General features: G+C 36.2%; 1 protein-coding gene across 3 annotated transcripts in view; it reads right to left on the bottom strand.

Annotated features, from left to right (window-relative positions):
• The window catches only part of cpamd8 (C3 and PZP like alpha-2-macroglobulin domain containing 8), a 145,481-nt gene continuing 131,081 nt past the window's right edge, over positions 1 to 14,400 (bottom strand). For 2 of the 3 annotated variants that reach the window (XM_028816390.2, XM_051935236.1), the window contains 3 exons: positions 7,961 to 8,035; positions 2,811 to 2,991; positions 1 to 652 (listed from right to left, as the gene is read on the bottom strand). In XM_028816390.2, coding sequence (XP_028672223.2) covers position 652; positions 2,811 to 2,991; positions 7,961 to 8,035 — 257 coding nt within the window. In that variant the 3' untranslated portion in view covers positions 1 to 651. The remainder of the gene's footprint in view (positions 653 to 2,810; positions 2,992 to 7,960; positions 8,036 to 14,400) is intronic. The other variant, XM_051935237.1, reaches the window with a different exon arrangement.

Genomic DNA, 14,400 nt, shown 5'->3' with positions numbered 1-14,400 from the left:
TTCCCTATACATAATGTGCTGTTTCTATCATTTTTTCAAACACAAAAAAGATTTACTTTCATCTAGAGTAGAAATGTTGTGTGGCATGTTTTAAGGACATCTGGGGTTATAAATATCTCTTTGTGAATTCCCACTTTACTAAAATATCCTGGAAGTTTGATTTTCCAACTTATATTTTTAAGCCACAATTATGCTAGAACATTCATATATTCCTTTGTTTTGATAATTTGTAGGTGGTGAAATATGATTGAAGAAACACTGTGGGGTTGAACTTTAAGTAACAAAAAAACAATTAGGACAACATAAAAATGCTATAGCTAATAAAAAATAAATATCACAGTTACAGACATGTTTTTTCATAAAACAGTGTGCTCATAATAATTACAAACATAAATACATTTTTTAAAGATTACATCAAAATCAAATTAAAATGTAACAAATAGACCAGCTTTGTGTCTTGTGTAGCTTAATACACCTTACAAGGTAAAAAAGGACCACAATGGTGAAACATTACAAGGCCACAACTGTTCCCAGACTTGCACATTTGCTCATGCATAAATAGTCGTCAATTTCCACTTAAGCCAGTCCAACATCTTTTCAATATAAAAAAACTGTACAAGTGGTTCTTCTTGTCATCTGAATCCATTTTTTTCTGTAAGTGTATGAAAGAAACAAATGGAAAATGTTAAGAGGCTTTCAATGCCTGTGTTTTAAAATTTCATTTAATTAACCACCATGTCAGTGATCTGTTAATCAAAGGTTCTGAAAAAATCTTATAATATACTTCCTAAGTTATAGTAGTGTCAAGCTCCAGGTTCCCTAGTAAATATCATTCAGGAGCTACTCTCAAATAAATAAACTTTTATATAGGGTCTTTTAATTGTTAATAATATTCCAAGGTACAGTGCATCTGGAAAGTATTCACAGCGCATCACTTTTTCCACATTTTGTTATGTTACAGCCTTATTCCAAAATGGATTAAATTCATTTTTTTCCTCAGAATTCTACACACAACACCCCATAATGACAACGTGAAAAAAGTTTACTTGAGATTTTTGCAAATTTATTAAAAATAAAAAAATTGAGAAAGCACATGTACACAAGTATTCACAGCCTTTGCCGTGAAGCTCGAAATTGAGCTCAGGTGCATCCGGTTTCCCCTGATCATCCTTGAGATGTTTCTGCAGCTTAATTGGAGTCCACCTGTGGTAAATTCAGTTGATTGGACATGATTTGGAAAGGCACACACCTGTCTATATAAGGTCCCACAGTTGACAGTTCATGTCAGAGCACAAACCAAGCATGAAGTCAAAGGAATTGTCTGTAGACCTCCGAGACAGGATTGTCTTGAGGCACAAATCTGGGGAAGGTTACAGAAAAATTTCTGCTGCTTTGAAGGTCCCAATGAGCACAGTGGCCTCCATCATCCGTAAGTGGAAGAAGTTCGATACCACCAGGACTCTTCCTAGAGCTGGCCGGCCATCTAAACTGAGTGATCGGGGGAGAAGGGCCTTAGTCAGGGAGGTGACCAAGAACCCGACGGTCACTCTGTCAGAGCTCCAGAGGTTCTCTGTGGAGAGAGGAGAACCTTCCAGAAGGACAACCATCTCTGCAGCAATCCACCAATCAGGCCTGTATGGTAGAGTGGCTAGACGGAAGCCACTCCTTAGTAAAAGGCACATGACAGCCCGCCTGGAGTTTGCCAAAAGGCACCTGAAGGACTCTCAGACCATGAGAAAGAAAATTCTCTGGTCTGATGAGACAAAGATTGAACTCTTTGGTGTGAATGCCAGGCGTCACGTTTGGAGGAAACCAGGCACCGCTCATCACCAGGCCAATACCATCCTTACAGTGAAGCATGGTGGTGGCAGGGACTGGGACTGGGAGACTAGTCAGGATAAAGGGAAAGATGACTGCAGCGATGTACTGAGACATCCTGGATGAAAACCTGCTCCAGAGCGCTCTTGACCTCAGACTGGGGTGACGGTTCATCTTTCAGCAGGACAACGACCCTAAGCACACAGCCAAGATATCAAAGGAGTGGCTTCAGGACAACTCTGTGAATGTCCTTGAGTGGCCCAGCCAGAGCCCAGACTTGAATCCGATTGAACATCTCTGGAGAGATCTTAAAATGGCTGTGCAATGATGCTTCCCATCCAACCTGATGGAGCTTGAGAGGTGCTGCAAAGAGGAATGGGCGAAACTGGCCAAGGATAGGTGTGCCAAGCTTGTGGCATCATATTCAAAAAGACTTGAGGCTGTAATTGCTGCCAAAGGTGCATTGACAAAGTATTGAGCAAAGGCTGTGAATACTTATGTACATGTGATTTCTCACTTTTTTTATTTTTAATAAATTTGCAAAAACCTCAAGTAAACTTTTTTCACGTTGTCATTATGGGGTGTTGTGTGTAGAATTCTGAGGAAAAAAATGAATTTATTCCATTTTGGAATAAGGCTGTAACATAACAAAATGTGGAAAAAGTGATGCGCTGTGAATACTTTCCGGATGCACTGTACTTTATTGATGCAATACTGAGCAATTATGCACATACTCATATTTGTACAATTGGACTACACACTGGCTCAGTGTTACAAATTGACTTAGTGGATGAGTCTAACCCAGCAACTTTCAGATTTACAGTCTAATACCTTAACCTGAAGTAGTTCAGAGTCTCGTACTGTAGGTAGCCCCTTACGGATGGAACCATGTGAAGATCAAATTATGCTTAGCAAACTGAGAAGAACTCAACCACCTCAAACAATTTATATAAATAATGTATAAGCTTTGATAAAAGTAAAAGTGAAATTACCACTGTGTGGTAGCATATTGTGTCTCCAGTATTTGTGGTTCATCTTCTACTTTTTGTTCCGTCTCTGGCACCCTCTCACCCACAAAGTCAAAAGTCCCTTCACCTTCAGCGACAAAGGGGTCACCATCATATTCATAGGTGTAGTAAGACAGTTCTGTCTGTCGTCCAGGCTCCTCTTCTGCTGTGAATGCAGAAACAAATCATACATCTACATCTTAATCAATTTGCTAAAAATATTTGATTGGTTCTTGGTTTAAGGATTAAAAGTAGGACAAGAAAACTCTCTATAATACATGTCTTCCATAGTCCAAGATTAAATTGGGATTGGGTGCATTATTGAGAGGTGAGTACAGTAGAATTGTTTTTATTATATTTTGTCCTCAAAGTCATGACTCTCTCTTCTTACCTCACCCAGAATTCTACTGGTTGTTTTTCCTTCATTTTGTCCAGTGTTTTAAATGTTAAACCATCCATTCATCCATTTCTAACACAGTTATCCAGCTCAGGTTTGTGAAGAATTGATGCTCATCTAGGCAGCCATGGATGCAAATCAGTAATCAAGGCACATCCCATTGCACCCACACTCACATACAGTGGGCTAATTTAGAAGTGCCACATAATTTAATGAACACAACTTTATGATGTGGAAAGAAAACCTAGGTAATATCCCACATAGACACATACCGTAAACATTCCATACAAACATGACTGAGACTTGATTTTAAATCAAGTCTTGCAGTTGTGATCTAGTAGCTGCACCATGCCTGCCTAGAGCCCTGGTTAGGTTAATTGGACTCTGTTTTGCTGGAGTGCATGTTATATGTGTGTGTCCATTTAGGTTAGAAAATAGAAAAAAGAAGACTAATAAGATTTATAAAATATCAAAAATTCTGTTTTTAGATAGATAGATAGATAGAACTTTATTTGTGCCCAAAGTGAAATTTGATTCCAGCTCCACTGCAGGAACTCTGTGGTTCATTACAGTACAGATAGAAGGTGACAGTTAAATCAGCATACCACAGTGGTCTGAAATCAGGTCTGTTGTAATGGATACCATTTTCATCTTTTTGTACAATGTGCTTTTTTGTTTACAAAGTGAACAAACTGTAGTGTTTGACCTTTTAAAAATCCCAATAGTAAACAGAAAAGGTTTTCTTTGAGAAAGAAAAAAAAAAGAACAGAGGTTGTATCTTTTGTGCCTGTAGATGTCACTGTCTATACATTTAAACTTAAACAGCATAAAATAAAAGATCAAATGTATTTTCAATGAAAGTGTTAGGTGTCTAAAGATGTGTGAGGGATTCTGCCGATTTTATTTCCTTGAGACTAATTTAATTATATTTGCTTATCTGTATGAAATATTTCTGTGCCTTTTATTGCTCTGTTCATGTGTGCAAAACACCCTTATCCTGAAAATGATGCAGAAAACTGTTGTGCTAATCTAGGCAATTAATTAAAAGAAACTTCACCATTGGTAAAATTGGCTACTTGTGTGACTGTTTCCTGCTTAACAAGAAACATGGCTCTGTCAAAAAAGTCTGATTCATTTCTTGTTTGCCACTGGTCAGTTATTTAGGTTGAATACAGGAATTACCACACAATGATACAGTAGGTCTCTGCTATGTAATATTGTAGAAGAGAAATAAAAGGAGGCACAGTAATCATTTAAAACGACTTAGATCATATTTCAGGCATGCAACTATGTAAATCCTAGCAAACCAGAGTTATTCACAAACATATTAATGTTCTGCTCTTTCAAGGTGCAAACAAGAGGAGGCACTGGAATCTTTCTCAAGAAAATATGCCTATTTTACTTGGTCTTTGAAAAACTGGAGCAATAAGAGATACCAAGCTAATTCACAAGCAGATTCTATTGATTAATATGATTTGTATGAAACACATATAAGAAGGAAAACACTTTCAAATACAGTTAAGACTGGATGCACTCTTAATTGATTTTAAGGAAATGGCAGGCCTAGCCTGGCTTTATCAGGCACAAAGCAGGAAACAACCTGGACTTGCCACCAGTTCATCAAAGAGTTCACTTTCCTACATTCGTATTTGTCCATTTTGGAATCAACCTAACATGCAGTTGTTTGGGGATGTGAGAGAAAAAGTAGAGTGTATGGAATAAACCCCATAAAGACATGGACAGAACATGGAAGTAAATGCTACGCAGACTGGAACCAGGTGAAGATTTGAATGCAGAATGCTAGAACCATAAGGCAGCAGTTCTGATCACAGCACCACCCAAGACTGTATGTAACATTTTCATAAAAGGCTTTCTAAGTTTAAAAAAAAAAAAAAAGGAAATACAGAAAATCGTCAAATGCAGATAATATGGAAGTTGTAACATCATAATCTGATTTCTTACAAACGTAAAAGGAAAAGGCAGAAATTTTTGTCATGCAGATTACTCAATTTTATATTGTCCTATAGGAATCCAATAAGGCACTAAAATACAATTGCTGTTTTCAGGAAAGTTTTGATGGATCCCCTCATAACATCTTGATTGCATTATAGAACATAAGATAACGGCACACATATGTCTTTAAATACAAAGAAATTTGTAGTATGAGGAAGAGCACAAATGTACAGAATTATTATTATTATAATCAAGCGTTTTTAAAGGGAGCATGAGGAGACACTAGATGAATCACAAAATAGTAACACTGTATTAATGTTGTTGTTTGTTTTTTTTTTGTTTTTGTTTTTTTTTTACCAGCCAAGATCACTAATGAAAATGGATGGACTAATTGATATTCAATCATTTAAGAACAGAGCTGGGATATGTTTGCTAAAAGTGAAAAAGGAGAGACACAAACATGTTACAAGCACATAAGAGATACATTTAAAATTTAGTTAAATGTATCTCTATAAAGGGAGCAATAGAAGGCATGATTCCTTCACAAATAAAAAATATTACATAGTATGGTCTTTAAGTAGGATAAGCCAGTATCAATGAAACAAAGCAAGGGGACACACTAAAATGTTTCATGCATAGCTTCTAGAAATGGAGCATTAGGGAAAGAAGAATCTTTACCAAGCCACACTCATTGTTGTGGTCATCCATTAAAACGAATAAAATAAGTTACAGAAATGTTTTTAGAAACACGCATTAACAGAAATATATTGGTTAACAAATGGTTAAACAACAAGATGAGAACATTGCCTTATTTTTAGTCATTTGGTAACTACATATTTAGTAGGTTCTAGTGTTTCAAGCCGTTAGTTCTAAAGGAAATAATTAATATCTGAAGTAATCATGTGATTGACTAAACAACAGACTAAGATTATAGAGGATTGGCCATTGTTTGTCGCAGGCTCCCACAATCTCAGTGTGACGTGTTTTATGTGTTGATCTTCACTGTACATTTCGGTTTCCTCCACTGTATGCAGGTGCACACTCTGTGATTCAACTTTTCTCAACTGGTAACAACAGTAAGACACTGAAGGTTGCTTTTATGTATCCAATCAGTTTTATCTACTGACCCGAAGAAATTTTCTTTCTTTTTTAAATATAATTTAGAAATACTGTAAAAACAATAGAACAAACAAAACTATTACCAAAGCTTAGTTTAGAAATACTGTAAAAACAATAAAACAAACAAAACTATTACCAAAGCTTAGTAAAGAAACAGACTAAAGGATCTGTGCTTTGATATTACTACATGGTTGCAGCTTGCATGTCTGGACAGCTACCAATAGCTTAGGTGGGATCAACTTCAGACACTACAGTCAAAACGCTGCCAAATTAAAAAGGAAGGAAAGCTTTGATTTAATATTTGTTTACACCCAATTGGCACTTATAATAAAGCTGTCTTTGTACCTATAAAATATTTTAATTTATGTTTCCTTAATGATGGCCTCCTCTTTGAGTGGGTGTTGAATAAGAGGGGAGATGAAACACGGCAGCTGTCTTCCATCCCCCAAGGGGAACAGCCGTCTTCAAGACTGTCAGATCACAGAGTTAGGAAAAGCTGTTCTGAAAATTCTAATTGTATGGAAACACCCCAGCCATAGCCAGGAGCAATGGCGATTTTGAGTGGCAGTGTGCGGTGGCTTTTATCTGTTCACCGAAAATTCTAAGCTGTCTTCAGTTGTCAGGAAAAAACTTTTCTGTGGTTATGGCCAACTACTTGCTACAGCCTACCTGCCATATGCTTAAAGGCTGTCTAAATCTTACTTAGACGTTCACACATACGTATATTGTGTGTGTGTGGTTGTTGATTTATGCCTTTTACCTTTTGTTTTGTAAATGTAGACCAGTTAGGACAATACGACCAGTATACACATTATGAAGTAATCTCATTAAAAAAGAAACTGAACAGAAACCATTTTAATCAAAGGACTGTTGAGTAGTAATGCAGTATTTTTTTAGACTTCATCACTCTTAACTTTGGGCTACACAGTATTTTATGTTTTTATTTAATGCTGTTTTATACATCATTTTCACAATATTTATAAATGCATTCTTTGCTATGTGCTTATTATGTGCTTATTAATGAAAGGTACTATATAAAGTTTCAATAAATTACATTGGCTAGAACAGTGGTTTTAAATGTTTCCCTGCAGAGAACTTTTATTTGGGTTTTTCAAATGAAACACATGTCTCTTAACCAGTACCTCACAAGTATATGGGGAAAGTATGCTTTATATTTCTATTACTCATTTATGACCAACACTTAATCTGAGACTACAGAAGAGGTTGATTTGCTAGTCAACATCACTGCTGCTAACTCTCACCCAGTTTATCTCTCTGTGTGTCAGATTTATAGTACCATAAATGAAACTTTTTTGTTTTGAGGATACAACAGAAAGCAGCTATTTATTTAGGCTCTGTAGCAGAAAAAATAAACGTTTTCTTTGTTCTTCCCTCTTGCCTTAAAGTCCCTGGTATAGTAAGTTGACATGCAGGCAAGCTTGTAACTTCCATCCTTGACTTGACTTGAAATAAGTTAAGTTTAAAGATAGATGGTTTCATAACTCAGTTCCATATGTAAAAAATGTGTGATAGTCTTAACTATGACTGATGTTTAAAATGCTAGGTCTTAATGTTTTTCACAAAATTTTAAGTAATAATAAAAAGTCCTAATATTTTGCTATGCCACGTTTATTACATTTGAATGCACATTAAACTTAAAAGTTACCTGTCTGGAGAGCATCTGGACCATGCCGCTCTACAGAAACAGTAACTGGTTCTTTTTCTTCAGGCAAATTTTCCACTGCAAAAAAAAAAAAAGGAAGCAAACAAAAGTATGTTCAGGTGTGTTAAGTATAGTTGAGGGAGAAATAAAACAAAAAAAGGCCTTGAAGCTTTGAATCCAGAAACAGCACTGTTAGCTGCCAGTGTGCAGGCATGAAGTTTTCTTGTTTGAAAATGTAAAAGCACATATGTTAACTGTTAGTGTTGCTGGTGGTGGGGGCTTATAAACAGCACTTTTGCTATTATTTAGAAGTCCCTATTAAGGGTCCCAAATCAGAAGATAAAGTCATCTGTTTTAATGCACAGCCAATATTAATGAGTACATCACTGTTATTTATGCATGCTTATTCATGCAGATGTAGGTTCTGTTTCTTGCTGCATTTACATATAGTTTAGCTTGTATTTACATGCACATATTTTAGTTTGTACAAGGAATATTAATGCTATGTGAGCTGCTACATGACACTTCTTTCAAATGTAAGTATTCAGAGACAAATACAAACAAAACTGAGTTAAAATGGCAGCAGTTAGGATAACTAAATGGTTTATTGGACTGATTTTTATAAGTGATATTTGAATAAGATGGTAAAAGTACAGCTTCTCCAACCTGCTGTTTGCTGGCTATCTGTGTATTATAATACTGTAGTTAACATATTAGTGTTTTCCTATTAAAATTCATCAGGATTTCTTTAAATCGAATCTCCCTTGCTACCTGTTTTGATGTGTTTTTTGTTTTTGGTCTAATCATAGATAGATAGATTATTCTTTAATTGGGAGCAAGATAGGATAGGACAGTTCTAAAAACTATAAAGGCCTTTCTTACCAGAAGTTACCTGAGGGGCCCAATTAATGCCAATGGTGTGTAGGCAGTCAGTATACACCTGATGTTACATTTCTATCCAGGTTGTAGAAAGGGTGGTATTATGGAAATATGGCAAGGCAGGCCTACTAAAGTAATATAGTAAAGCTACATCCTAGCATTAGGAGGTTTGATATGCATTATTTAGGGAATAAAAGGCAACATTAATGCATGCCATACAAACATAAAAAACTGAAAGAATGGTGAACTGTACTTCTAGTATGCTATAGGGAATTAGTCCAGACAAGTCGACAAACAGAAATGAGAATACTAAATCATGAAAAAGATCATTGCAGATGTGCAGAGCACCTCTAGCTGACACCTTCCACAACCCAGAATCTTAGTATGTTACATATATACACAAATAAATAAAGAATAAAATATGAGAACATGTTTGGAGGAAAATAATATGTTTAAAAGCCTGAATTCAGTAAACATAGCCTTTCTGGCATTCATCTCATTCTCATGTCTGCCTATTTTAATTCAGGGTCGTGGGGATTTCTGGTATTCATTTCCAAATAATTAAGGTTAGTGTGGCAGTAACAAAGTATATTTAACCCTCTATCTCATTTGACATTTATATCTCTTGATTTTCTCTATCCAATTAATTTTATATGAAGTACATTAAATATGAATACTACATAAAGTACTGGTTTATATAAATCTTTTGATTTTGTTCTTAGTCTCAGTCTATTTGAGGTTTATATCATCTTTCCATTTCTGCAAGACTTTTCTCCAGGTTCATAAGTTTAATTTCAAGACATACTGTACATCTTAAGTTGATTACTGTATGTGCCCTGTTGAGGATTAAAAATAGAAAAAGCAGATTCAGAAAACTGTTCTATTATTTTATAATAGTGGGTTTGACTGAAAGTGCCTTAAAAATGAAAGTCATTTCCCTATCATCCTCCCTGCTAGGTCCATTTCTTCTCTCAGAAAGTCTGTCTCAGTTCTTTACCCTCTGTTATTTAAATTATATTATAAACCCCAACTCCTCATCTCTTAGTGGTCTCAGGACCTCAAATTATCCTCCCCTGTATGGTGGGATACCATTTTTAAAAATAATTAAATTCACATCAAAGAGCCACAACTGCCAATATTCTCAAATTAAGTTTGTGCATAGTTTATATCTTACCCCTTGTAAGCTATATTTAATGGGCCTCTGCCCAGATCTAATCTGTCACTTCTGCATGTGTATTAGTGTTGTCCTCATGTTCAGGCTTTCTGGTCACTAACCTCTTTCTCCTCCTCGTCAGTTCCTATTCATCTTTTGCCACATATTCTTATACTTCTAGACTTTTCAGGCTTTACTATATCAGCTGCTAAACTTCATCTGCTCTCTAGGTCAGGAGTGTCAAACTTAGATCCTAGAGGGCTGCAGTGGCTGCATGTTTTGGCTCCTGCCTCTTTATTAATTAGTAAGCAATTGTTACTGGTAACAGAACATCCTAATTTTGTCTTAATTTTAAATGACTTGCTATTTAAGATTCTGAACCCTTTATTCTTTCTTGTTTCCCTTTCAGCTGCCGAACAATAATGAATTGCTAACCAAGCTAACAGATTCCCAGTTAACCTGAATACATTTGCACCATCTTACAATATTCGTTTTGATAAAATATTTAAAATGAAAAAGTGCAGATCTGAAAAATATTGCTTGGTTCACAGAACATTTGGATAAAGCTCTTAAAAAAAGAAACTCAAGCGTTTTTAAAAATCTGGTTTGATAGTCTGAAAGCATTTTCTAGCTGTAGAATTAAATATTTCAGTAAAAGCAAGAATTATCTTCTAATTCAGAAACTGGTGAGAGTGAAAATGCCATCCAGCAGTTGAACTTGAGTTCACTGGTCATATGTTTACTTGCTTTTCATGTTTGGCTGATGGTTGAGAGAAAAATAAACAATTTACAGCTCAGAACCTTACAAAGCAAGTCATTATAATTAAGGCAAAGAAGGCTTTTCCATTATAAACAAGTAATTGTTTACTAATTAAGAAAGTGGCTGAAATAAAACGCTGCTGCCACTGTAACTCTTCAGGATCTGAAACCTCATCTAATTATGCTGAAAAACTGGCTTTTTATAACCTGATCCTGTTAGAGCTTTCAGTATCACAAATTAATGGAACATCCTCTGACTCCCTTCACAACTATGACTCTGCTAGTTCCAAAGTTATATTTTTAAGAGTTACATTAATCAATTACATAAACAACTAGTTAATAAAAATGTTTCATTTCATTTCTATATACAGTCATATGAAAAAGTTTGGGAACCCCTCTCAGCCTGCATAATAATTTACTGTACTTTCAACAAAAAAGATTTTCTAGGAACACCTGAGTACTGGGGTGTTTTCTGAACAGTGAAGCAGGTTTTAGAACAAATCATAGCACAGAAACTGCACTTGTTAAAGTAGTAAATGACTTGCGGGTAAATGTAGACAGAGGCCATTTATCTGTTCTCATCCTCTTAGATCTGAATGCCGCATTTGACACCATTGATCATAATATTCTTAGAAATTGCCTTAGTCAATGGGTGGGCCTCTCTGGCAGTGTCTTAAATTGGTTTGAATCCTACCTGGCAGGGAGAAAATTCTTTGTTAGTTGTGGTAATTACAACTCAAAGACACGATATCCTATATGGTGTTCCACAAGGCTCTATCCTGGGTCCGCTGCTCTTCTCAATCTACATGCTTCTGTTAGGTCAGATTATCTCAGGGCACAACATGAGCTACCACAGCTATGCTGATGACACACAGCTGTATTTATCAATAGCTCCTGATGACCCCGATTCTCTTGATTCACTAACACAATGTCTAACTTATATCACAGAATGGATGAATAGTAACTTTCTCAAGTTAAATAAAGAGAAAACTGAAATCTTAGTGATTGGCAATAATGGATACAATGAGGCTATTAGAAATAAACTGGATAAATTAGGATTAAAAGTCAAGACGGAGGTAAAAAGCTTAGGGGTAACTGTTGACTGTAATCTAAATTTTAAATCGCATATTAAACAGATCACTAAGACAGCATTTTTTCACTTAAGAAACACAGCAAAAGTTAGAACTCTTATATCATTGAAAGATGCTGAGAAATTAGTTCACACTTTTGTTTTCAGTCGACTAGATTACTGTAATGCACTCCTCTCAGGACTACCCAAAAAAGACATAAATTGTTTGCATCTACTGCAGAATGCAGCTGCTAGAATCCTTACCAGGAAAAGAAAATCTGAGCACATTTCTCCAGTTTTGATGTCACTACACTGGTTACCTGTGTCATTCAGGATTGACTTTAAAATTCTGCTTATGGTTTATAAAGCCTTAAATAATCTCGCCCCATCTTATATTTCAGAATGTCTGACACCTTATATTCCAAATCATAACCTCAGATCTCTTTAGAATTCCAAGAGCAAAACTTAAAAGAAGTGGTGAGGCTGCCTTCTGCTGTTATGCACCTAAAATCTGGAATAGCCTGCCAATAGGAATTCGCCAGGTAATACAGTGGAGCACTTTAAAAAAACTGCTGAAAACACATTATTTTAACATGGCCTTCTCATAACTTCACTGTAATTTAAATCCTGATACTCTGTACAGTATATCCAATTCATTATAATAACTATTCATGGTGACTCTAAAATCTGTACTAACCCCTACCCTCACTTCTGTTTCCTTTTCCGGTGTCCTTTTGGTGGTGGCGCAAACTCAAAGCACCGTGATGTTCCAACAATGATGGTTGGATTAAAAGCCAGAAGTCTGTATGACCATCAGCATCAAGTGACTCTGTGAGAACCCTAACCACAAAAAGGACTATATCATTTATATTAGGTAGAATGCCCAGTGGGTACTGGGCAGTCTCGTGGCCTGGAACCCCTGCAGATATTATTTTTTTCTCCAGCCATCTGGAGTTTTTTTTTGTTTTTTTCTGTCCACCCTAGCCATTGGACCTTACTCCTTTTCTATGTTAACTAATGTTGTCTTATTTTAATTTCTTATTTTGTCTTTTATTTTTCTTTTCTTCATTATGTAAAGCACTTTGAGCTACTTTTTGTATGAAAATGTGCTATATAAATAAATGTTGTTGTTGTTATTTATATGAAATTAAATCAAATGTGAAAAACTGGCTGTGCAAAAATTTGGGTCTTCTTGTAATTCTGCTGATTTGAATGCATGTCACTACTCAATGCTGATTACTTGCAACACCAAATTGGTTAGATTAGCTCGTTAAGCCTTGAACTTCATAGACAGGTGTGTCCAATCATGAGAAACGGTATTTAAGGTGGTCAATTGCAAGTTGTGCTTCCCTTTGACTCTCTTCTGAAGAATGACAGCATGGGATCCTCAAAGCAACTCTCAAAAGATCTGAAAACAAAGATTGTTCAGTATCATGGTTTAGGGGAAGGCTACAAAAAGCAATCAGAGGTTTAAACTGTCAGTTTCAACTGTAAGGCTACAAAAAGCTATCAGAGGTTTAAACTGTCAGTTTCAACTGTAAGGAATGTAATCAGGAAATGGAAGGCCACAGGCACAGTTGCTGTTAAACCCAGGTCTGGCAGGCCAAGAAAAATACAGGAGCGGCATATGCGCAGGATTGTGGGAATGCTTACAGACAACCCATAGATCACCTCCATGACCTGCAAGAACATCTTGCTGGCAGATGGTGTATCTGTACATCGTTCTACAATTCAGCGCAATTTACACAAAGAACATCTGTATGGCAGGGTGATGAGAAAGAAGCCCTTTCTGCACTCACACCACAAACAGAGTCGCTTGTTGTATGCAAATGCTCATTTAGACAAGCCAGATTCATTTTGGAACAAAGTGCTTTGGACTGATGAGACAAAGAGTTATTTGGTCATAACAAAAAGCACTTTGCATGGTGGAAGAAGAACACCGCATTCCAAGAAAAACACCTGCTACCTACTGTCAAATTTTGTGAAGGTTCCATCATGCTGTGGGGCTGTGTGGCTAGTTCAGGGACTGGGGCCCTTGTTAAAGTCGAGGGTTGGATGAATTCAACTCAATATCAACAATTTCTTCAGGATAATGTTCAAGCATCAGTCACAAAGTTGAAGTTACGCAGGGGCTGGATATTCCAACAAGACAATGACCCAAAACACAGTTTGAAATCTACAAAGGCATTCATGCAGAGGGAGAAGTACAATGTTCTGGAATGGCCATCACAATCGACTGACTTGAATATCATCGAAAATCTATGGGATGATTTGAAGCAGGCTGTCCATGCTCGGCAACCTTCAAATTTAACTGAATTGAAGAGATTTTGTATGGAAGAATGGTCCAAAATACCTCCATCCAGAATCCAGACACTCATCAAAGGCATCTAGAGGCTGTTATATTTGCAAAAGGAGGCTCAACTAAGTATTGATGTAATATCTCAAATTTATGCACCTGTCTAATTTTGTTATGATGCATATTGCACATTTTCTGTTAATCCAATAAACTTAATGTCACTGCTGAAATACTATTGTTTCCATAAGGCATGTCATATATTAAAAGGAAGTTGCTACTTTGAAAGC

This window comes from Erpetoichthys calabaricus, chromosome 12 (genome assembly GCF_900747795.2).
Source record: "Erpetoichthys calabaricus chromosome 12, fErpCal1.3, whole genome shotgun sequence".
In the NCBI taxonomy this organism is placed as follows: domain Eukaryota; kingdom Metazoa; phylum Chordata; class Cladistia; order Polypteriformes; family Polypteridae; genus Erpetoichthys; species Erpetoichthys calabaricus.
The sequence above is the reverse complement of the archived record's forward strand: the minus strand, read 5'-3'. Positions and strand labels throughout refer to the sequence as shown.